The sequence below is a fragment of the Trematomus bernacchii genome, unplaced genomic scaffold (assembly GCF_902827165.1).
Source record: "Trematomus bernacchii unplaced genomic scaffold, fTreBer1.1, whole genome shotgun sequence".
Taxonomy (NCBI): Eukaryota; Metazoa; Chordata; class Actinopteri; order Perciformes; family Nototheniidae; genus Trematomus; species Trematomus bernacchii.
The window spans coordinates 3,263,225-3,288,730 of NW_022987797.1; the positions used below are offsets into that span (position 1 = coordinate 3,263,225).

Sequence of the window (25,506 nt, forward strand, 5' to 3'; positions counted from 1 at the left end):
TATACTTTTTGAAATATTCAGCTTATTAAACTTTTTTTAACATGTAACTCAATGGGAGGAGCCTTCAAATCCTCTTTTACTAGAGCTCGAGACTTCATTCCAACTTTAAAATTATCACAAGACATTCAGCTATTCAACTTGTTTTATATTTTTCATATCTTTTACACTTTTTGAGATATTTTACTTAGTTTGGAGCTTGGTAAAGAGGCCTTCTTCAGATTGTAACATTAGTGTGTATAGAGTGCCACAGTGACGCGTCCTAAAATCCGGAAGTAAGTTAGCATTTTACCACTTCCGGTTCCTTCGCCAAAAAGAATTGCAATTTCTCCATAGGATTTTGGAAAATAGCTCGAAATAAGGTCTGTGGTTGACACAAATTGAAGAGACAGATCACGTCTTGTGCTATTTACTGTGTGTTTATATATGTTATATGACTGTGTTCGCTTATGAGAACATACGATACAATCGTCAGGAACTACTGGATATTGGCTTCCAACACAAGCTTCCCATTCTTAGGGAATTCCACCGCAATCACAACATCCCAGACGAGGTAGCGAGATCACCGGAATCCCCGTGGATTGTTGTCGGGCCAGGCAGGCGGCATAGACGGCGGAGAGAGAGGAAGCAAAAGCGGGGCTGCCGGTCCGGTCTCCTGTTGAGGCTAAGGAATCAGCCACACAAACCTCCCCTGCCGAGTATGTACCTCACCAACGCCAGGTCCATAGTGCACAAAACGGACGATCTGGTATTACAACTCGCCGGAAACACCTACGTTTGTGACTGTTGTTTACTTGTGATCACTGAGACCTGGCTTCACCCACAAATCTCAGATGCTAGCGTGCAGCGAGCAGGCCGCACACTACTCCGCTGGGACAGAGACAAGGACTCTGGTAAGAGCCGAGGGGGGGGTCTCTGTATGTACGTACATAACAACTGGTGTAATAACGGCATCATCATTGACCATCACTGCTCTCCTGACCTGGAGTTCATGTCGGTTAAATGCTGCCCGTTCTTTCTACCTAGAGAGCTAACTGTAGTGATTGTCACGGCTGTGTATATACCACCACAAGCTAACGTCAACACTCCACTCTCCCTCCTGCTAAACCCCATCAACCACCAACAGCAGGCTCACCCCGGTGGCGTTCACATTGTTGCAGGAGATTTCAATAAGGCCAAACTAAAATCTGTCCTGCCTAAATTCTACCAGCATGTCAAGTGTCCGACCAGAGGGAAAAACACTCTTGATCATGTGTACTCCAACATCAAGCACGCATACAGAGCCATACCTCTCCCCCACCTGGCCTGTCAGATCATATCTCCCTGCTACTGACCCCGGCATACAACCCCCTTAGACGGAGAACAAGTCCAACAAGAAAGTCTGTTACAATCTGGCCTGAGGATGCACTTGCTCAGCTTCAGGACTGCTTTGAACACACCCAGTGGGATGTATTTGAACACCAGCACCTGGACCTGGCAAACAACACAGAGACGGTACTGTCCTACATTAAATACTGTATCAACAATGTCACTGTGGTAAAAAGCATCAGGGTTTTCCCAAACCAGAAACCCTGGATGACTGGCCGGGTCCGCATGCTGCTCAAGGCCCGTGACTCAGCCTTCAGATCAGGGGACAGAGCTCTCTACAGTGCTGCTCGAGGCGACCTGAGGAGGGGAATTACAAAAGCCAAGACAGACTACAAAAAAAGGATTGAGGACCACCTCACAAGCAACAACCCTAGGCAGGTGTGGCAGGGCATTAAGAACATAACCAACTACAGGGGGTGTGACACGACAACTGGGGACTGGGACGTCATAGCCATAGCTCTCCACTCTGCACTGAGCCACCTGGAGCATCGTGGGAGCTACGTCAGATTGCTCTTTATTGACTACAGCTCAGCGTTCAACACAATCATCCCCGACATTCTAGTTTGCAAACTATCAAACCTAGGCCTTCCCCCACCCACCTGTTCCTGGATCAAAGATTTCCTCACTAACCGCCCCCAGCGTGTGAGACTTGGCCCCCATCACTCCTCCACCCGCACTCTCAGCACCGGCTCTCCTCAGGGAATAACATCAATGCCCTATACCAAAACATTTGAATCACACCTTTCCCTCATAATGCTGATGTTGGTCTAAACTTTAATTCACTTATAATATTAGGCTAGTTTAAATTACAGCTATATCTATGATCTAACTAACACCTTTTTTTGGATGGATGAGCGAGATATGATAACAAATATGATAACATATATAATGTATTTTTATTTCAGACTGGCAAGGTGAATGCAGATGCTTTTCAGAGAAGCTTTCTGCAGTATGTGTACTGCACATTTGAAGAGAATAAACTTCTGGGTAAAGAGCCATATGTCTGTCCAACCTGTAGCCCTGAAATGTTGGCTGTTTCAGTAGATGGCAATAGGAAACTTTACAGGTTCCAGAAAACAAACCAGTACGTTTTTAACATTGAAACAGCACTTGTCCTTAATATATGTCCTTGTATTTTTATTTGACATTGGGATTGCTATAGTTCTTTCTTGTTAAAACTACAGCTGTTGAATCTAAAATATTTTTGTTAGACTTTATAACCTTGTTTTGAAAGATGCTCTTTAAATATAATTATTATTATTATTACTATGTTCAATTTGTAACTAGAGTGGTTATCTATAATTCCTTTTCTTATAGGAGTGAAGAGCCAGGCTTCTTTGACGGAGTGTTTTTAGCCCAAGACTCTGAGGTTTCCACTTTTGTGGAGGATGTTCGAGGGGCTGTCAAAAGTGTGAGTTTTAAATGAAGCAGAGCAAAATGTATCTCACCTTTTTTAATAACTAATTGAAGTTAAAATAGTAGTAACAAAGTTGCCTTCATATTTTTTTGGAGATGGGATAGAAGTGTTGAGACCAGATGACAGGGTGATGAGGTTAGCAATGCGGTCAAACTGTCACAAACATTATTGCTGTAAAACTGGATTGAAAAAACAGCTAAATTCTAATCCAGAATATATTACACATTTGGAGCCTTCCAATTATCCAAAAACGGGTTTGTTATTATCCAGGGAGTTGCATATCCAGATGAATCTGTCAGTCGAGCACAAAAAACTTGTGTGTAATAGTTGATATGTTTGACAATACCGTCAGTTGGTCCCACTATCCAGTGTTTTGAAATAACTTCTGATAATGATTCTCTAAAAACGATTTACTTTGGTAGACTGCAGGAAAAGCAATGTGTGGGGAATCTCACTGGACAGCTGCAAGGGAGACCATTTACACGAGAACGAAACAGGTTGTATCTGCATAGTTTCTCTTACGTATAGCCCTTTCATTTACACGCGGCCGTAACAAAACGATAGAAACGGACCATGCAAACGATAACGGGTCCCAAGGTGGATAGATCTGCAAACGGAACTCTCTGGGGGGTCAAACGGCTCCGTGTAGCCTCTATACGAACATTTCCCGATAGATAGCCTCTCCCCACCTCTGCTGCTCACTGCTGTAGCATGGTCAGTAGCTACTGTCAGTAGCTACTGCTAGTGCTACTGCTACAGATGTTAGTACAAAATCTACAGCTCGACCATGCTACAGATGTTAGTGCAAAATCTACAGCTCCTCTACCACAACCATCAGCAACAAGTGGACATGGAGAATTACATGAACTACTACATGTTGCTAAATCCACCGCGGGGCATAAACAGAAGGGCAACCATGGCAACCATACTCCGGGGTCTTCTTCGCTGCTTTTGGTGTATTTTGTGGCGGAAGTTACAGCGCCACTTACAGTCCCGGCATATGTACTACAGCGTTTCCAGCGGTCTCGTCTGAACAGACACGTTAAATGAATCTAATGCGTGTGAACGGAAGACTTTTTTGAAAACGCATACGGTGCATAAACGCAAACGTTCCCGTGTAAATGTGGCCTAAGCGAGCCAACAAGTTGGATGAAGAAGGTGTTGAAATTGCTGTGTGTAGGCATGGATTTCTTCTCAAAGGTTGGTAGTTGTCTTGATCATTTTCAATTAAAATATTTGTAGAAGATCTGAAGCCTTACCTTGAATCTGCTTTGTACTCACTTTTTTTTTTAAAGCTTTAAATATGTATAGAGGAGAAATCTTTGCCTATCCATTTTTGGCAATGGACGTGACGTGTCGGTATGTACCATATCTTGACAAAGTGTCAGAAGCCTTGCCTCATCTTCAGCCCCTAAAGGAAAAGAGACATTGCTTGTCTGTGATGCATGCCAAAGCCCACAATACCAAATGCGAGGTGAGGATTTGAATTACTTAAACAACAATTAATGGTCCACCACTACACATGAGTCTGAACTGATCCAAGAGAATGTTTTAAGTTATGAGTTGTTGAGTTGTTGACCTTGAGATTTGCATCAACATTGATTACCTCTAGGGATGCCAGCGATTATTCGATTTTTCGAATATTCGTTACAGTCTCCATAATCGAAAACCATTTTTAAAATTCGATGTTATTTATATATTTTTTTATTATTATTTATGTTTTTCTTTTTTTTCCTGGCTTAGTTTCAACCAAAATATAGACTAATGCTAATAATAGTAATAGTATTAATACTTGTAAATGGCCATTGGTCACACCACCAGTTTGTTTTACTGTAAACTTGGAGGAAGCCAGCAGCGCAGGCTGCGCAGAGTGCAGACTGCTGCTGCCTGCTGCACACCGACTCCGAACTGTGGGTTGATGATGTCAAACAGTGGGCCAGAAAAGGTAAGAACAATGCTGTTTTTACGTATAAGTAGTAGTACATATCCCGCTTCAATCTCATTAGTATGCATAAAAAAGTGACAGGTCACACCTTCTAAGTCCCGCCCCCTAATTATGTTAATGACCCCCCTTTGATATGCTAATGAGCCCTTTGTTCGAGGTGTTATCGCGTACAGGTGTGACATCCTCCCCGGTACCCCCCACCCCCCTCAGCCCACCCCCCCTCCCCCTCACATACAGGTGCTACATCCTCTCAGGTAGCCCCCCACCCCGCTCAGCCCCCACCCCTCTCAACCCCCTCCTCCTCCCCCCTCCTGTCCGGTCGGCATGTTCGTTACAGTTTAAATCTTCCGGGGCAGAATTAGAAAAGTGCCGGTTAAAGGTCTTCTATGTTATTTAATGAGCTTTGAAACAAACTGATATGATTCGATATTAAACCAACTAATTATAGTAGATTAATTAACTATTCAAAAACGTGTACAGTAATTTACAATAACACGGGAATAATAAACGGACTGCTCTCCCCCTCCTGACAACACGACAGTATCAAAGTCGCGGGTCCAATAATGAGTGACTCGACAGTAAAACTAAAACATATCTATAAATAGTTTAGGTAGTTTGAGAGGTAAATAAAATAGCTACGTGTGATATCTGAAGAGTGTGTTTTGTTCCGCTCACCGCATGCAGAGATGCATGTCGAATAGTCCGCAGCATCGGATCTCCCTCCGTCAGCAACAGCGGGTATCCCCCCGTCAGATTAGACTTTACTAGCGTTTATGTCCATGCGCAATCAGCCCATACAGGACATCTTTTGTCTGTCACACACTATTCTTGTATGTCACATAAGTGGTGCAGCTGATGCTGTATTGCGCTAAAGGGGATATCATTCTGAGAGATTTCCATCCGCACACACACACACACACACACACACACACACACACACACACACACACACACACACACACACACACACACACACACACACACACACACACACACACACACACACACACCCCCATACCCGTATTCCCCTCCTACCCCGCCTTTTTTTTAAATAAGAGTTGGGTTAATAACTAAGGAGGCTCTCTTGAAGTGTACGGATGGTGAACTAATGTTTAATTACTATACTAACTATAAGGGCCTCTCTTTGTTGAAAGGAGGGGTAATCTGGTAATAAATGCAACAAAGTCTCTCTGAAGAGGTTGGCAATAAATTAAAGATCTTAATGACCCCATGGCGTTTGTTTTTTTTCTTTATGTTTAATTACATCAAATCCACTAATAAAATAATCCCTATATGAAGTTATATGTGTCATCTTTCCTGAAACTGAAGTGCTGTCCGTTTTACAAACAAGTTATCTTTCTGCTTCTTCACCCCTGAATTTTCCTCCCCCGTCCCTATTACTTCAGCCATCACATCAAGTCAGATCTGTGAAATTAAACACCTCTTCTCAAAGCGTGACTTCCCTATTGGGGGAGTGGGGCAGTAGGGCCTAACCCGATTTGGCCAAATATACTAACATGCAGAACATATGGTATGTTTTGAAAAAAGACTAACCATCTATCCAGTTCAAGCTGTCTTTAAGATGTGACATTGCGCTCTGACTTTTTCCCGTAAAATCGTGACAAACTATTACTTATTAAATTTGACCTCATACTGCTTGGTTGAAAATGATAGATGAGCATTTTACCAACAGATCAACGCGCAATCAACCCATACAGGACATCTCTTTCTACACATTATGTGTTATCACTATAATATCATGTCATTATTTAATGTTGTTTTGTTTGTGTGTGTGTGTGTGTACAACGAAGTCTCTTTGAGAGGAAAATTATAATTTAAAGATCTTATTACCCCCTTATTGTTTAACTACTTCACACAACTATTAAAGAATCCCTATATGAAGTTACATGAGGCTACATTTACTGGTGTGCTTCCCTAGATGATGTAAATAGTCTAAGTGTCATGTTAGGGGGGCATTACGGACCTCAGGAGTCCGCCCTTGGAGGCTTGGAGAGCGGATAAAGAGAGGTGTAGAACTAACAAAAAATAATTAAGTATTTGCAATGCATAAACATAGAAGTTATCACTGTCATATTATGATCACTTAATGTAAGTAAGTTTAAGTAAAACTAACACAAGTCAATATTATTCACCTAGGCATTAGTGGGCTTGAGGGTCTCAGGGAGCGTGGACAAAGTGACTTGTCTCTGTATTTGAGGATTCTCAGTGCAGGCACTAACAGGAAGCTGCTGTGCATTAGTGGAGAGTCCTCTGAAGGCAGCTGTTATTTCATTCACACACTCATCTGTTACCTGCTGACTCCTCATAGTAAGTCTAGCCAAGTCAGCTGTTAAGTTGTCCATACCATCGCTTGATAACTGGTAACTTTTGATTGACAGTCCAGCCATGGCAGCTGCCAACTCGTCCATATAATTCTTAAGAACGTGGTGACAATACTACAAAAAAGTATATATATATTAGGTCAGTTAACCTTGAAGAGCTAAACAGTTCAAGTGGTAAGTAACTAAGTATTTGCAATGAATAAACATAGAAATGATCACTGTCATATTATATAATCACTTAATATGGAGATAAGTCAAACTGACACAGACAGTTTAAACTGCTTGTTAAAACGCTATTGCTTATTGTGTTTTCTCAGCACACTAACATAAATAAGGATGTATAATATAAAAAACTAGAAAACGATATAGTATTTTCAAGTCTTACTTTAGTATGGTAAAATTAAGAATAAGTCACATTAAAGTGTGTCATGATTTTCCGTAAAAAAGTCAAGTATAGTTTGTCAAAAGAATATGAAAAAATCATTTTCTAGAGTAGTATGTTGAAAATCTCAGTGTTTAACTGAACACACCTACATGTGATAACGCCTCGAACAAAGGGGTAATTAGCATACAAAGGGGGGTCACTAGCATCAGTGGGGGAAAGGTGCTACGGGAATGAACTTTGAGGAGGGGGAACTTGTAAGAATTTCCAGCTTTTGAAGACAATTATGTGGTACCCGTCCTTACAGCTAAACAAATCCTAAGCCAGGTATTCAACAGACCACAAGAAGCACAAGAAGCCCCAGAAAGGATTACATTCAGAGCTAATAATGGTGAAACCGAAGAAGAAGCAAAGCAGATTATAATCGTTGCGGGTGAAAGGATAGAGAATTTGCAAGTGATGTTAATGCACTTATCTGATATAAAAAATGCATTCATTTACTTCCAAGAGACCCCTAAACATCTAGTTGGGCAATGTGAATTGAACGATAAACCGATCACTGTAAATGAAACGCGGAGAGAGGCAGCAGTGCAAATCGTTAAGTCTATTACCTTGTATGCACTACGCCATTAACTTGGTCAAATGTAATATGTCTTTCCGAAGATGTGGCGAATGGTGTGTTTTTCAATTAAACAACCATAACAAATGAAAATGTGTTTTATTTTTGCTTTCATATATAGTAATAGTATTAACTCCTCTGACTAGACTGTACTAAAATAAGACGTTTCACTGTTAAATAAAAATGGAAGTAGAAAATCGAGATAATGATGAGGCTCGTTATGTATCCAGTAACTATGAACAGCAGTTTGAAAATGTTATTTAACCCTTTAACTCTAATTGACAAATCTAAAATAGCCTCTAGCTTATCTATAAATTTGTGATTTTAACACTTATTCACTGACACAAGGCAGATTATGGCTTTTTTCTCTTGCCAAGATACTTTTAGACACACTCTGAGGTATGCAAAACCTTAAAACTAGAAAATGAAGTACATTGTCTGATTAGATTTTTTCGTAAAGACTGTTTCTCTAAAAGGCAAGTTTGTGATTTTTAACACTTATTTACTGACACAAGGCAGATTTTGACTTTTTTTCTCTTTTCATGTGTTACCAAGATACTTTTTAGATACACTTTTATGTATGCAACACTTAACAAAGGGGTATAATATGAAGTACTTTGTAAGGGAATGGGGGTTTCTTTAATACCCCTTTTTTTATTTCTAAAAAACACTTGTACAGTTAAATAATGTAGGTTTTTCTCTGATATTCTAGTTATTTTCAGCTACCAAGATACTTTTGTTGATACACTTTTATGTAGGAACATTTGGCAACTGGTAGAATGTCAATTATTTTGTAACAAAAATGTATTTTCTTAAAGACTGTGACTCTAAAAGGGAAGTTGGTGATTTTAACACTTATTCTCTGACACAAGGCAGATTATGGCTTTTTTCTCTTGCCAAGGTACATTGTCTGATTAGATTTTTTCGTAAAGACTGTTTCTCTAAAAGGCAAGTTTGTGATTTTTAACACTTATTTACTGACACAAGGCAGATTTTGACTTTTTTCTCTTTTCATGTGTTACCAAGATACTTTTTAGATACACTTTTATGTATGCAACACTTAACAAAGGGGTATAATATGAAGTACTTTGTAAGGGAATGGGGGTTTCTTTAATACCCCTTTTTTTATTTCTAAAAAACACTTGTACAGTTAAATAATGTAGGTTTTTCTCTGATATTCTAGTTATTTTCAGCTACCAAGATACTTTTGTTGATACACTTTTATGTAGGAACATTTGGCAACTGGTAGAATGTCAATTATTTTGTAACAAAAATGTATTTTCTTAAAGACTGTGACTCTAAAAGGGAAGTTGGTGATTTTAACACTTATTCTCTGACACAAGGCAGATTATGGCTTTTTTCTCTTGCCAAGATACTTTTAGACACACTCTGAGGTATGCAAAACCTTAAAACTAGAAAATGAAGTACATTGTCTGATTAGATTTTTTTCGTAAAGACTGTTTCTCTAAAAGGCAAGTTTGTGATTTTTAACACTTATTTACTGACACAAGGCAGATTTTGACTTTTTTTCTCTTTTCATGTGTTACCAAGATACTTTTTAGATACACTTTTATGTATGCAACACTTAACAAAGGGGTATAATATGAAGTACTTTGTAAGGGAATGGGGGTTTCTTTAATACCCCTTTTTTATTTCTAAAAAACACTTGTACAGTTAAATAATGTAGGTTTTCTCTGATATTCTAGTTATTTTCAGCTACCAAGATACTTTTGTTGATACACTTTTATGTAGGAACATTTGGCAACTGGTAGAATGTCAATTATTTTGTAACAAAAATGTATTTTCTTAAAGACTGTGACTCTAAAAGGGAAGTTGGTGATTTTAACACTTCTATTTTTCCCCCGTTGTCTTTCACTTACTGTTTTGATACAGTTTTATGTATGACAACTTTACAACCGGTAGAAAGTTAAGTACTTTTTCTTTCATATTATTTTAACACAACATTACTTTTTTCATATTTTTCAACATACTGTGATATATATATATTTTTTTTTCTCTCCATTATATTTTTGAATATACAGCAAACTCCTGGACTACTATCGTCACCACCATTGTGGACACCCACATATTGCAGTACTACTGCTGCTGATGTTACTCCTGGGGCCAAGACGTCTCTGTTTCTGAACATAGTGAAATCGGAGTTGGTTGATATTCTGGAGAGGGTGCTGCATCGGTACAGAGAAGAAATCTGCAATGGATGTCGAGTCAGCCACCCCCGCCAGAGGCAACACGATTGTCTGAATGACATTCCAGAATATTTCTTCAGAAACAATTACAACGCGTTAATGAAAAGACTTTGGCTCGCCGACTTCATTACTGTGATTGACCAGAGTCTTTATTTTAGAATTATTTGTTTCTTCAGCAAGGCTTCAAAAATCTTGTTAAATAATTCTTTTCCAGCATCCGTTTGTAACTTTTTAGGAATCTGACTATCTTTTAGAATTGCATCAAATGTTATAGCCACTTCTAAGATACGTTTTTTTTAAATGTTTTTCTCTCATCCTGCTATATTCCTTCCAGGGGAGGATCCCTGGGGATTGATCAGAGCAAAGAAAGGCTGTAAACACTGACACACTGACACACAAAACACTGAAACACTGAAACACAAAAACACTGAAACACTGAAACACTGAAACACAAAACACTGAAAACACTGAAACACTGCAACACTGAAACACTGACACACTGAAAACACTGACACACAAAAACACAGAAACACAGAAACACAAAAACACTGAAACACTGAAACACAAAAAAAAAACACTGAAACACTGAAACACAAAACACTGAAAACACTGAAACACTGCAACACAAAAACACAGAAACACCAAAACACTGAAACACAAAACACTGCAAACACTGAAACACAAACACACTGAAACACTGAAACACAAAACACTGAAAACACTGAAACACTGAAACACTGCAACACTGCAACACTGACACACTGACACCCAAAACACTGAAACACTGCAACACTGAAACACAGAACACTGAAACACTGAAACACAAAACACTGACACACTGACACCCAAAACACTGAAACACTGCAACACTGAAAACACTGACACACAAAAACACAGAAACACAGAAACACTGACACACAAAACACAGAACACAGAAAACTATTAAACAGCCCTGCTATATACTATGACCATTCTTTACTTATTTATAATATGGTTCAAATGGAGTAATTTGAGTTGTCTGATGCACTTGATACAATTTTACTTTTTTAAATACTGATGTGTTTATTCAAAACCATTTCAACACACAATGCCATGACTTTTTCAAGATCTTTTTGTCAAACTATACTATGACTTGACTAATGTTACAGAATGTTTCGGAAAATGAAGATTCCAGTACCACTTTAAATGTTTCGTTTACAATCGTTTCCCAATGACCCGGAATAGTACTGCCAGAATGAACGATATCCAAAATGTCTTCTAGTTTACAAACTTCAGCCATTCTGTTTACACGGGGATCACTACTCATTCTGTTTTCAATCGTCATCAACAACACACTTATTAAACAGGTTTTGACTGCATTCTGATAAATATATACAGATTGTTTTCCATAGTAGTTATCCCTTTTTTTTTTATTTTACTTTAAAGAAAAGTCAAAGTATCGGGAAAAAAAATAAAATAAAAATCCCTGGCTTCAATCAACCGCTGGTTATTAGTCTTCTTCTTCTCCATCCAGCTCGGCATGGATCTTTTCAAGTCTCTCCTTAAGGCGTCTGCAGTTTTTGAGATTGTGCAGAAAAGCCTCCGAAGCGCCTTGGATCCTCCATTCAGCCGTGTAAATGTTTTTATCATTAAGACTCTGGTCAATCACAGTAATGAAGTCGGCGAGCCAAAGTCTTTTCATTAACGCGTTGTAATTGTTTCTGAAGAAATATTCTGGAATGTCATTCAGACAATCGTGTTGCCTCTGGCGGGGGTGGCTGACTCGACATCCATTGCAGATTTCTTCTCTGTACCGATGCAGCACCCTCTCCAGAATATCAACCAACTCCGATTTCACTATGTTCAGAAACAGAGACGTCTTGGCCCCAGGAGTAACATCAGCAGCAGTAGTACTGCAATATGTGGGTGTCCACAATGGTGGTGACGATAGTAGTCCAGGAGTTTGCTGTATATTCAAAAATATAATGGAGAGAAAAAAAAATATATATATATCACAGTATGTTGAAAAATATGAAAAAAGTAATGTTGTGTTAAAATAATATGAAAGAAAAAGTACTTAACTTTCTACCGGTTGTAAAGTTGTCATACATAAAACTGTATCAAAACAGTAAGTGAAAGACAACGGGGGAAAAATAGAAGTGTTAAAATCACCAACTTCCCTTTTAGAGTCACAGTCTTTAAGAAAATACATTTTTGTTACAAAATAATTGACATTCTACCAGTTGCCAAATGTTCCTACATAAAAGTGTATCAACAAAAGTATCTTGGTAGCTGAAAATAACTAGAATATCAGAGAAAACCTACATTATTTAACTGTACAAGTGTTTTTTAGAAATAAAAAAGGGGTATTAAAGAAACCCCCATTCCCTTACAAAGTACTTCATATTATACCCCTTTGTTAAGTGTTGCATACATAAAAGTGTATCTAAAAAGTATCTTGGTAACACATGAAAAGAGAAAAAAAGTCAAAATCTGCCTTGTGTCAGTAAATAAGTGTTAAAAATCACAAACTTGCCTTTTAGAGAAACAGTCTTTACGAAAAAAATCTAATCAGACAATGTACTTCATTTTCTAGTTTTAAGGTTTTGCATACCTCAGAGTGTGTCTAAAAGTATCTTGGCAAGAGAAAAAAGCCATAATCTGCCTTGTGTCAGAGAATAAGTGTTAAAATCACCAACTTCCCTTTTAGAGTCACAGTCTTTAAGAAAATACATTTTTGTTACAAAATAATTGACATTCTACCAGTTGCCAAATGTTCCTACATAAAAGTGTATCAACAAAAGTATCTTGGTAGCTGAAAATAACTAGAATATCAGAGAAAAACCTACATTATTTAACTGTACAAGTGTTTTTTAGAAATAAAAAAAGGGGTATTAAAGAAACCCCCATTCCCTTACAAAGTACTTCATATTATACCCCTTTGTTAAGTGTTGCATACATAAAAGTGTATCTAAAAAGTATCTTGGTAACACATGAAAAGAGAAAAAAGTCAAAATCTGCCTTGTGTCAGTAAATAAGTGTTAAAAATCACAAACTTGCCTTTTAGAGAAACAGTCTTTACGAAAAAATCTAATCAGACAATGTACCTTGGCAAGAGAAAAAAGCCATAATCTGCCTTGTGTCAGAGAATAAGTGTTAAAATCACCAACTTCCCTTTTAGAGTCACAGTCTTTAAGAAAATACATTTTTGTTACAAAATAATTGACATTCTACCAGTTGCCAAATGTTCCTACATAAAAGTGTATCAACAAAAGTATCTTGGTAGCTGAAAATAACTAGAATATCAGAGAAAAACCTACATTATTTAACTGTACAAGTGTTTTTTAGAAATAAAAAAAGGGGTATTAAAGAAACCCCCATTCCCTTACAAAGTACTTCATATTATACCCCTTTGTTAAGTGTTGCATACATAAAAGTGTATCTAAAAAGTATCTTGGTAACACATGAAAAGAGAAAAAAGTCAAAATCTGCCTTGTGTCAGTAAATAAGTGTTAAAAATCACAAACTTGCCTTTTAGAGAAACAGTCTTTACGAAAAAATCTAATCAGACAATGTACTTCATTTTCTAGTTTTAAGGTTTTGCATACCTCAGAGTGTGTCTAAAAGTATCTTGGCAAGAGAAAAAAGCCATAATCTGCCTTGTGTCAGTGAATAAGTGTTAAAATCACAAATTTATAGATAAGCTAGAGGCTATTTTAGATTTGTCAATTAGAGTTAAAGGGTTAAATAACATTTTCAAACTGCTGTTCATAGTTACTGGATACATAACGAGCCTCATCATTATCTCGATTTTCTACTTCCATTTTTATTTAACAGTGAAACGTCTTATTTTAGTACAGTCTAGTCAGAGGAGTTAATACTATTACTATATATGAAAGCAAAAATAAAACACATTTTCATTTGTTATGGTTGTTTAATTGAAAAACACACCATTCGCCACATCTTCGGAAAGACATATTACATTTGACCAAGTTAATGGCGTAGTGCATACTGTACAAGGTAATAGACTTAACGATTTGCACTGCTGCCTCTCTCCGCGTTTCATTTACAGTGATCGGTTTATCGTTCAATTCACATTGCCCAACTAGATGTTTAGGGGTCTCTTGGAAGTAAATGAATGCATTTTTTATATCAGATAAGTGCATTAACATCACTTGCAAATTCTCTATCCTTTCACCCGCAACGATTATAATCTGCTTTGCTTCTTCTTCGGTTTCACCATTATTAGCTCTGAATGTAATCCTTTCTGGGGCTTCTTGTGCTTCTTGTGGTCTGTTGAATACCTGGCTTAGGATTTGTTTAGCTGTAAGGACGGGTACCACATAATTGTCTTCAAAAGCTGGAAATTCTTACAAGTTCCCCCTCCTCAAAGTTCATTCCCGTAGCACCTTTCCCCCACTGATGCTAGTGACCCCCCTTTGTATGCTAATTACCCCTTTGTTCGAGGCGTTATCACATGTAGGTGTGTTCAGTTAAACACTGAGATTTTCAACATACTACTCTAGAAAATGATTTTTTCATATTCTTTTGACAAACTATACTTGACTTTTTTACGGAAAATCATGACACACTTTAATGTGACTTATTCTTAATTTTACCATACTAAAGTAAGACTTGAAAATACTATATCGTTTTCTAGTTTTTTATATTATACATCCTTATTTATGTTAGTGTGCTGAGAAAACACAATAAGCAATAGCGTTTTAACAAGCAGTTTAAACTGTCTGTGTCAGTTTGACTTATCTCCATATTAAGTGATTATATAATATGACAGTGATCATTTCTATGTTTATTCATTGCAAATACTTAGTTACTTACCACTTGAACTGTTTAGCTCTTCAAGGTTAACTGACCTAATATATATATACTTTTTTGTAGTATTGTCACCACGTTCTTAAGAATTATATGGACGAGTTGGCAGCTGCCATGGCTGGACTGTCAATCAAAAGTTACCAGTTATCAAGCGATGGTATGGACAACTTAACAGCTGACTTGGCTAGACTTACTATGAGGAGTCAGCAGGTAACAGATGAGTGTGTGAATGAAATAACAGCTGCCTTCAGAGGACTCTCCACTAATGCACAGCAGCTTCCTGTTAGTGCCTGCACTGAGAATCCTCAAATACAGAGACAAGTCACTTTGTCCACGCTCCCTGAGACCCTCAAGCCCACTAATGCCTAGGTGAATAATATTGACTTGTGTTAGTTTTACTTAAACTTACTTACATTAAGTGATCATAATATGACAGTGATAACTTCTATGTTTATGCATTGCAAATACTTAATTATTTTTTGTTAGTTCTACACCTCTCTTTATCCGCTCTCCAAGCCTCCAAGGGCGGACTCCTGAGGTCCGTAATGCCCCCCTAACATGACACTTAGACTATTTACATCATCTAGGGAAGCACACCAGTAAATGTAGCCTCATGTAACTTCATATAGGGATTCTTTAATAGTTGTGTGAAGTAGTTAAACAATAAGGGGGTAATAAGATCTTTAAATTATAATTTTCCTCTCAAAGAGACTTCGTTGTACACACACACACACACAAACAAAACAACATTAAATAATGACATGATATTATAGTGATAACACATAATGTGTAGAAAGAGATGTCCTGTATGGGTTGATTGCGCGTTGATCTGTTGGTAAAATGCTCATCTATCATTTTCAACCAAGCAGTATGAGGTCAAATTTAATAAGTAATAGTTTGTCACGATTTTACGGGAAAAAGTCAGAGCGCAATGTCACATCTTAAAGACAGCTTGAACTGGATAGATGGTTAGTCTTTTTTCAAAACATACCATATGTTCTGCATGTTAGTATATTTGGCCAAATCGGGTTAGGCCCTACTGCCCCACTCCCCCAATAGGGAAGTCACGCTTTGAGAAGAGGTGTTTAATTTCACAGATCTGACTTGATGTGATGGCTGAAGTAATAGGGACGGGGGAGGAAAATTCAGGGGTGAAGAAGCAGAAAGATAACTTGTTTGTAAAACGGACAGCACTTCAGTTTCAGGAAAGATGACACATATAACTTCATATAGGGATTATTTTATTAGTGGATTTGATGTAATTAAACATAAAGAAAAAAAACAAACGCCATGGGGTCATTAAGATCTTTAATTTATTGCCAACCTCTTCAGAGAGACTTTGTTGCATTTATTACCAGATTACCCCTCCTTTCAACAAAGAGAGGCCCTTATAGTTAGTATAGTAATTAAACATTAGTTCACCATCCGTACACTTCAAGAGAGCCTCCTTAGTTATTAACCCAACTCTTATTTAAAAAAAAGGCGGGGTAGGAGGGGAATACGGGTATGGGGGTGTGTGTGTGTGTGTGTGTGTGTGTGTGTGTGTGTGTGTGTGTGTGTGTGTGTGTGTGTGTGTGTGTGTGTGTGTGTGTGTGTGTGTGTGTGTGTGCGGATGGAAATCTCTCAGAATGATATCCCCTTTAGCGCAATACAGCATCAGCTGCACCACTTATGTGACATACAAGAATAGTGTGTGACAGACAAAAGATGTCCTGTATGGGCTGATTGCGCATGGACATAAACGCTAGTAAAGTCTAATCTGACGGGGGGATACCCGCTGTTGCTGACGGAGGGAGATCCGATGCTGCGGACTATTCGACATGCATCTCTGCATGCGGTGAGCGGAACAAAACACACTCTTCAGATATCACACGTAGCTATTTTATTTACCTCTCAAACTACCTAAACTATTTATAGATATGTTTTAGTTTTACTGTCGAGTCACTCATTATTGGACCCGCGACTTTGATACTGTCGTGTTGTCAGGAGGGGGAGAGCAGTCCGTTTATTATTCCCGTGTTATTGTAAATTACTGTACACGTTTTTGAATAGTTAATTAATCTACTATAATTAGTTGGTTTAATATCGAATCATATCAGTTTGTTTCAAAGCTCATTAAATAACATAGAAGACCTTTAACCGGCACTTTTCTAATTCTGCCCCGGAAGATTTAAACTGTAACGAACATGCCGACCGGACAGGAGGGGGGAGGAGGAGGGGGTTGAGAGGGGTGGGGGCTGAGCGGGGTGGGGGGCTACCTGAGAGGATGTAGCACCTGTATGTGAGGGGGAGGGGGGGTGGGCTGAGGGGGGTGGGGGGGTACCGGGGAGGATGTCACACCTGTACGCGATAACACCTCGAACAAAGGGCTCATTAGCATATCAAAGGGGGGTCATTAACATAATTAGGGGGCGGGACTTAGAAGGTGTGACCTGTCACTTTTTTATGCATACTAATGAGATTGAAGCGGGATATGTACTACTACTCGTATACACTGTCTCGTTGTAATGCATATAACTGTAGCTTTAATAATGTGTAATTATGGTGTGGGGATTGGTACTGTTTTCAAGTATTTAAATAGTATTTTGACTTATTGTACACCTATTAAGCAATTCAAACATAATGATTGATTGATGTTGGTTTTTGCCAAAATAGAACAATACCTTTTTAAGTTAGCAAGAGTCCAAGCTCAATGTGCTGATGCGAGCCAATACCAAGTGCTCAATTTTTGCATCATTCATGCATGCTCAGCTTGTAACTCTGATATTTTCAAGCAGCAAAATGGTTATTTTTTTAGATGGAGTCGGTTCGTAAAAACGAAATAATGCTGTCCAAATGAAACTTTATCCTTTTAGTGTGCCTGTTAATGTGCGATGTGCAAATAACAGACATTAATTGTGTTTGAAACTTGTTTTCTTCTTTTTATCTTTAATTTAGGAAGTGCATCAGCCAGTCCTGCAGATGCTGGTTGTTTGCTGATCTCAATAGAAGCACTCTTTGTGAGCATTTGCCAGAAAAAGCACTACCTTTACCAGTGGCGAGCCGTGAGCTTTATACCTAGGCAGGCCTCACTGACCTTCAAACATGCTATAACATACAGTAAGAACATAAACACAAACAGGTTTGTGCAACCTATTCAAACAAGGGGGGCATAGAAAAAAATACAAAAAATCCCTTCTAAATTATTCACATTTAAACTAAAACCACATAATATACAATTATTTTCTTCACATGCCGTTTATTTATTTGTCTCTGTTCCTTGGCATTATTTTAAATCACATTTTGTATAGTTCCAGTGTCATAATGCATCAGTATTGTCTTTCTCCACTAGAGAGAAGCAGAGCGCTGCAGGTGAGTCCGTTTCATGATGAAAGTCTCTGCTGTTCAGAGATCATGTCTTTATTAATGCTTAGAATTCTGTGTCAGGATCAGCAGAGATGCTTCCCTGGGAAGTATTTCCGAGCTGTTTGTTGTCCAGCTGAACACATCGCCTTGTGGACCTGAAGGAGTTCCAGTAAAGAACACACTTCCTGTGTGAGGTCTTCCCCATCAGAGCACTGGCACACACACACAGACTGAAGTGAATGAGTGAACACGTGTTCTGACAGGAGGGAAACAGGGAGCAGATGGCCGGTCTGAGGTCTGTCAGCATGTGGAAGTCTTCATCCTCACCGTCCAGATGGTCTTTACTACCAGCTCTGCTAAGACAGCAACCCACAGACAGTAAAAAGATGTACCGAGCATTTGTGTTGTAAAGTCCTCCATTGTCACTCACAAACACCTGCAGACTGAAAACGAAAGAGTCCGAGCTGGCTTCTGACTTCTGACGCCTCCGCAGGCCCCTGGGGGTCTTCCCAAAGCCGCAGACCTGCTCTGGTCCCAGTAGAGCAGGACAAGAAGCACACATGATTATCCACACTGATATCCACTCACACACAGACAGGATTTGATAGCTCCAATATGCAGCTGATGGTTTGAAATCACTTTAATAGTATTCAGTATTCATTTCTTAATTAACAAACTCACTGCAGCAACACATAACCCAGTTTATCAGAGGAGGGTGAGAGTGCCATGTCTAATTTATCACAGCTTCAACCTCAATCCTCATCTTATAGAGTCAGGTCATGGAGGAAGCAGTTCCAGCAGAGGCTCCCACACTTCCCTTTCCCTGGCTAATGCTGTGTTCCATTTCCTTTGGCAGTCGGAGGTCAGAACTGGGAGTGACGTCACATCCGAGTTGACTGGGTCCCTGTAGCACAAGTCGGAAGAAGAGGGATGACCACAGGAAAATTGTTTCCCGTGTTTACAGCTTTAGCAGTCCCGGGTTAGCCATTGTTAGCTATTCTGGTTGATCCGCTTTGTTTTGTATTTTGTGAATAAGTAAATCGTAGCAACATATCCACAGATAGAAGATGAGCAGTACCTATTCAGTTGATTTAATGTGACACTAATAATACAGAAGAGCTACAAATGTTAATTAACAAAGTGTTCTCTTAATGTTCATATAACAGGGACTCCATCTTAAATGATGATCTCGGGTATGGGGATCTCCGAGTGTCCAAGTAGGGAGTCCCACCTCAGGGGGCGTTCCAGTTGACATTTCAGACCGGGAACTCAGATACTCCCACTTCCCAGTACATCTGGAACACCTTACTGTAAATCACCCAGCTCTGACTGGGGAGCATGGAGGTATAATCCCTCCACCTGGTCTTGGGTCAGTCCCTCGGTCTCCCCCCAGCTGGACGTGCCTGGAGCCTGGCCCCAGGGAGGCGGTCATGACCCCCCCTTTATGACCATAGGTGACAGGAGGAACGAAGATGGATTGTGAATAGAGAGCTTTGTCTTCTGACTCCGCTCTCTCTTCGTCACCACGGTGCGATAAATGCTACATGGTCCACTCACTCGAGAACAAGATCCCGAGATACTTTGAACCCCTTAACCTCCACAGACTTGTTAAATCTGTCACTTTTGAGTTTTCTAATTCTCAAGGTGCCAAATGTCACACAAGCAGTCATTTTGTATGTGACGTCCGGTAAATTGTAGGCCCCGGTGGGAGGTATGGACCAGGGGCCTCGCCTGGACCTGAAAACATTCGGGGCTTCCACAGTGGCGGCGGCACTACAGTGGCATTTTTTACTGCAACACTCCCCACACGCACACACACAGTACACCCGCGACTGTTACAATGAAGGCTATGGCAGGGGTAAAGTGGTATTTTTTATGAGTGGGGGGCTCACCTCCTCTAGGGGGGTCCGGGGGGATGCTCCCCCGGGAAGATTTTTTTTTTAAATATTGAAGTTAAATGCATCAATCTGGTGCACTTTGAGAGCAAAATGAAGAGATCTATGGATACATCTCTCAACACCCATATGAAGCAGAACTGTAAACAGATGTACTTTTTCTTTATGGATATTTTACTAATCACTCCCCTTTTAAACTCTATTCTTGTTTTACTGCCATATAGTATTTCATAACTGTTTTTCCTTTATTCTCTTTTTTTTTAATAACTATAATGATCATATGAAGGTGTGCCACGGAAATAATCTTTTGAATAATTTGTGACCAAACCGTTTGAGACCCACTGAGATAACTTAGACTAAAGTTAACTATCTAAACACTCAGAGTCCTTTAGCTCACCTGAGTCTCTCAGTCTGAGAGGAGAGGACTCTCCTCCAGCTTGTTGTGGAACAAACAGCTCCTTATGTCCGTTAGTGCAGCTAGCTAACCAGATGCTAACAACACGGTCCATGCTGACACCGGTCCCTCTTTCCCCCTGTCTCCCTCTCTCTCTCTCTATCACACTAAATGCACTATTGCCACACACACACACAGAGCCGAGCTTGAATGACACAAGCACACGTTTATTTCCATGCAACTCTCTGATTGGTCTGGTGTCATGCCTCTGTTGCATTCACTGAACACGGGAAATTACAGTGCTGCCGTCCTCTCTTGTGTCATGATGAGGTTCACGTAAAGCACGGTTAATGTATTATATTATTGAGGGAGAATTGTCCGGGGCTACAGAAAAAACATTCGGGGCTAAAGCCCCGGATGCCCAGGCCAGGCGACGCCACTGGTATGGACCTAACAAATGATTATTTTTTAGGCTGACCATTGTTCTGTAATTGAACTGTATTTTACAGCGAGGTATTTGTGATATTGAGCCTACCCTCTTTTATTTACATGGACCAAATAATGAATTTGTACTTAAAGAAAATGTGACCTAAATATATATGAAATATACACAAATCCAGCTGTTGTCATGACCTTCTTGATGCACACCCTCAGATCACAGGAGCTGTGGGAGGTCACGGCTTCCTGCTGCTCCCTAAATCTCTTCTGACATCATTTTTTTTCTCTTGTGAAAGATTTTGAAGATGCTTGTAATGTTATGTGCATTGCTGGAACATGTTTATGACTGATTATGAATAACAAATAGGCTATGTAAAGAAATGTCTTCAACCTCTAGATGTACATAATCAATCAAGAAAGATGTAGTGTTTTTATAGAAACTTTACTTGCTAAATAAGACACATACAAATGAAAAATACAGTAGCCTACAGCAGTGGTTCCCAAACTTTTTGTGCCCAAGGCACACCAAAGGACAAGTACAAATCTCAAGGCACACCTATTGTGCAAAATAGCCCTTATAACACGTGTTATCACTCATATCATGTAAAATATCTGTAAATGTGCATAATTATTTACTAATGCCAAATAAAATGTGACAAAGACAACTATATTACTCATGAAATATTTATTAACGAAATATTTCAGAAATTAATTTGAAACTTTATCAAATTAGGCTTCATCAAAGCAGCAACACACTCATTTAAACCAGACAGGTCACAAAATAAAAAATGAGGCAAAGACTCAGCAGAAATTCAGCACAGAGAACTGTCAATGCAAGGAAGCTGCACTGTCCATGGGCCTGAACTACAAATTATAAATGTAACATTTCAGCAATCAGCATTGAAACATGTGCTATTGTAAATATTTTGCCGACTTACAAATTAGTGAGATACATGTGCCTGTCGGGGCGCGCAGATTTTTTTAATCCTTGGTGGCACTGAGGAGAGGGCCACTCGCAAGTCCTGTTCAACAGAGAGCCGTGACCTCCTGTTGTTCTTCATGTAAACCAGAGTAGAGAACCGAATCTTGTCTGTGGATGATAAAATGTTTTCATTCCGGCCCTGAAGCTTGGCGTTTAACTCGTTTAACTCGTTGAGATGCCCAAATATGTCTGCGAGGTAAGCCAGCCTGGCGCACCACCTCTCATCCGCGAGCTTGTCTTTATGTGGGACAGCGTGTTCACGTGAAAACTCCAAAAGCTCTTCCCGAAGCTCATAAAGACGGGATAGGACTTTCCCCCGTGACAGCCAACGTACCTCTGTGTGGAGGATCAGGCTTTGGTGGTCGGCTGGGAGAAGAGGCGAGATTTCAGGGGCCTTGATTTGATGTAATTCACCATCTTCTCCCGTAGTATGGCTTTCCATTTCTTTGCAGAAGAAAAACGTCTCTTTGATAGAGTCAGCATCAACATATCTGACGTTTGCCAGAAGTTGGGCAGCCCCACTTATGTCAGTAGATTCGTCTATTTGTAGGGAAAATCTGCCGCTCGCCTGCAGTGCCATAAAACAGGTAACTTTCATGATACTGTCTGCTGACAGTTTTTTTCCTCTTTTCTTTCGGTGGTGGGTTGTCGGCAGTCTCTGCACTGGTGGTTGGTGGTTTGCTCCGCACGAGAAACCGCTCCATTTTCCCTCTTGCGTGTTTCTCTGTTTTAATGTTGTCCTTCAGCCTTCGATGTGTCACGGTCTTATAATTCCCACCTGTGCAACTGCGTTAACAGCGAAATATGGGGTTCTGTGAGGATTTTTTTTTAAATAATTGTTTTTAGGTATAGAGTTTGCCTCTGTATTATGAAATGAGTGCATACAAAGTACTGATATAGTAAATAAAATTTTTTTTTTTTTTGTGTAGTTGTATATTGCAATAATAACGTATGGTTGTCACAAAATCCCACGGCACACCCGGACTTAATTGCCTCACGGCACACCAGTATGCCGCGGCACACCGTTTGGGAACCACTGGCCTACAGTACAAGCAACTCTGAAATAAAAGTAAGTATTAAGACCTGCTACTTTTCACTTTCACTGCTTCGAACAGTGGCTTATCACATCCTCATCTAATTTCTAATTTATTTTTCAGTCTGTCAAACGCTGCCATTTTGTTGTAGGCTTTGGCTTCCAGGAACTGTCTGCTTGTCTAGTTTCCTGGACAGTCGCTCCATCTTTAGAATCGTTGTGGCTGTAAAGCTGGCCACCTTCATGATGAGTTCATTCAGGGCGTGTCTAGGTACTGAGTCATCCAGAGAGGCCTTCTGTAATAAATCAGAACAAACACAGCAACATTTAAAGGAGCCCTATTAAGCTTTTGTGGGGGTTTCCCTTTCCCGTTGAGTGTTATAGGGTTTAATGCATGTTGAAGGTCTGCATAGGCTAAAATCCCTGTGTTCCATCCAGAGGGAGTTTCTCTCCCACACACTCCCCCCCCCCCCCTGCCTGAAACGCCTCCATTGGACTCCCTTATTTACTTCCAAAACGGTGACATCAAATGGCGCTTTCCCACAGGTTGTAGTGGAAAAGCGGTTGTCACACTCGTGCTTCTCTTGGCAGAGGGTGAAAAGAGGTGCTGCAACACAGGCAGTATGAGAACATTAAAGCATGGAAACATGTCACAGTAGAGCCACTAAATACATATATGAAACCTTAAAGTGAGCTCAATAGGGTAACTTTAACAAATAACACCACCAACATGATACACTACATATTCACTCAAATCCGGCAGTGGCACAGTCAGTAGGGGCTTGGACTGTGAGCTGTAGGGTTGCCGGTTCAAGTCCCCAACCAGACCTAAATATGGAGTGCGGACTGCTACTTTGGAGAGGTCCCAGTTCACCTCCTGGGCCCTGCCGTGGTGCCCTTGAGCAAGGCATATATATATATATATATATAAAGTAATAAATAATGAAATGAAAAATAACAGAATGTAAAGTAAGTTCTGTGCAGAGGGAACACACGTGTAACATTATACTTACAATCATAAGTGCACAGGCATCTTCAATGGCTTGAGCCCAAGGACCAACCAGCTGATCTAATGTTGTTGATCTTTTATCCATTCTCTGGGAAACACATGACAAATAAATATAAAGTGAATCAATAGTAAAATGGCATTTACAGTTGATTCAGTGGGCTTTAAATTAAACCTGCTTCCATCATTGTATAATGTATAGGTACATTTTTTTCACTAATTTCTAGACCGATATTTTCTTTTCTTTTTGAAGATAATTATATTTATTTCATTGATCTGAAATTGGGAAATGATTGTGTTATGAAGGCAATGTTGAACTAAAATCAGTGAATTCCTTTGTATTATCAGTAGAAAGATATATATAAAGATTTTTTTTTAAATAGGCCTACAATGATAAAGAGAAAAGTTAGATTACATTATAGTATACCACACATCTGCAACTCAATCATTAAAATGTGATGCTTTATACAATTGGATGCTTTATACATTAGAAACATATTTATTTTGATCTTAGTATTGCAATAAGGTATTCACCTTTTCTTTGTATATCACAATCATTGTGTATCACTATCGTTTCATTTCCCTCATGCTTTTTTGATAACAAGCTCACATTTGCAAAGGAACGAAAAAGTATAGCAAAATAAAACAAGAGGAATAATAATAACAAACATAAGACATAAATGGAGAAGCAAACATTAGGGAGAACAGAGATAAGATTTATATGTCAGATTTTAATAAGTGTATACGGCACATGTCAACAACAGAGCTATTCAAAGTGCTTTAAGAAAAACACAAGCCTTCAGAAATAGTGCAAAAGAAAACTCATTATAAGTTCAGTGACATTTAATTAACGGTAGAGCAGTCACTTAAAAGCTAAAAATATTATTATATTATAATTATATTGGCTACTTAGCGAGAATCAACTCAGTGAACAACAGATACCAAGGATGCTGGCTGATGAAGGAGATGAAGTAAGCTAAGTAGCCAATATAAGGCTTAGCAGTACAGATAAATGTGGGCTCACTATTTGGCAAGCAACCGGTCACAGTTGCCCTGTTTATCTCATGTCTTATAAAAGCTTATTAATGATTTATAAAGTGTTCACAACCTAATTAATAAATGAATTACAAACTATTCGTAAACCCTTTATATGGGTAGTCTTATTGTAAAGTGGTACCCATTTTCCTTCATGTACCCACAAAATAAACAAATGTAGACTGTATATGGTTAATATCTATAATTTGAAATAGCAATGGGTAGTAAACCTACAATTTTCACTGGTGCTTTTACATTGAAAGGTTTAGACAGGAAGTGGTTGCTGTGA

The 25,506-nt window shown here is 39.2% G+C and overlaps 1 protein-coding gene and 1 long non-coding RNA gene across 6 annotated transcripts; both read left to right on the forward strand.

The window, feature by feature from the left end:
- The first annotated feature begins 319 nt into the window (after positions 1 to 319).
- LOC117497848 lies at positions 320 to 3,124 on the forward strand. 4 transcript variants are annotated; one of them, XR_004557481.1, is made up of 3 exons: positions 320 to 359; positions 2,271 to 2,449; positions 2,683 to 3,124. XR_004557481.1 is itself a non-coding variant. In XM_034149870.1 (3 exons), the coding sequence occupies exons 1-3, from the start codon at positions 831 to 833 to the stop codon at positions 2,789 to 2,791; spliced, it is 348 nt and encodes a 115-aa protein (XP_034005761.1). In that variant the 5' UTR covers positions 339 to 830; the 3' UTR covers positions 2,792 to 3,124. The 4 variants fall into 4 exon arrangements, 1 of the variants encoding a protein (XP_034005761.1); XR_004557480.1 differs by having other exon boundaries at positions 339 to 2,126; XM_034149870.1 differs by having other exon boundaries at positions 339 to 890.
- Positions 3,125 to 3,843: 719 nt separating this feature from the next.
- On the forward strand, positions 3,844 to 20,228 carry LOC117497849. Of its 2 annotated transcripts, XR_004557483.1 has the most exons (5): positions 3,844 to 4,256; positions 4,604 to 4,727; positions 18,027 to 18,440; positions 18,516 to 19,413; positions 19,601 to 20,228. It is a non-coding gene; the product is annotated as an uncharacterized LOC117497849 (long non-coding RNA). The 2 variants fall into 2 exon arrangements; XR_004557482.1 differs by having other exon boundaries at positions 18,027 to 19,413.
- Positions 20,229 to 25,506: the final 5,278 nt, after the last annotated feature.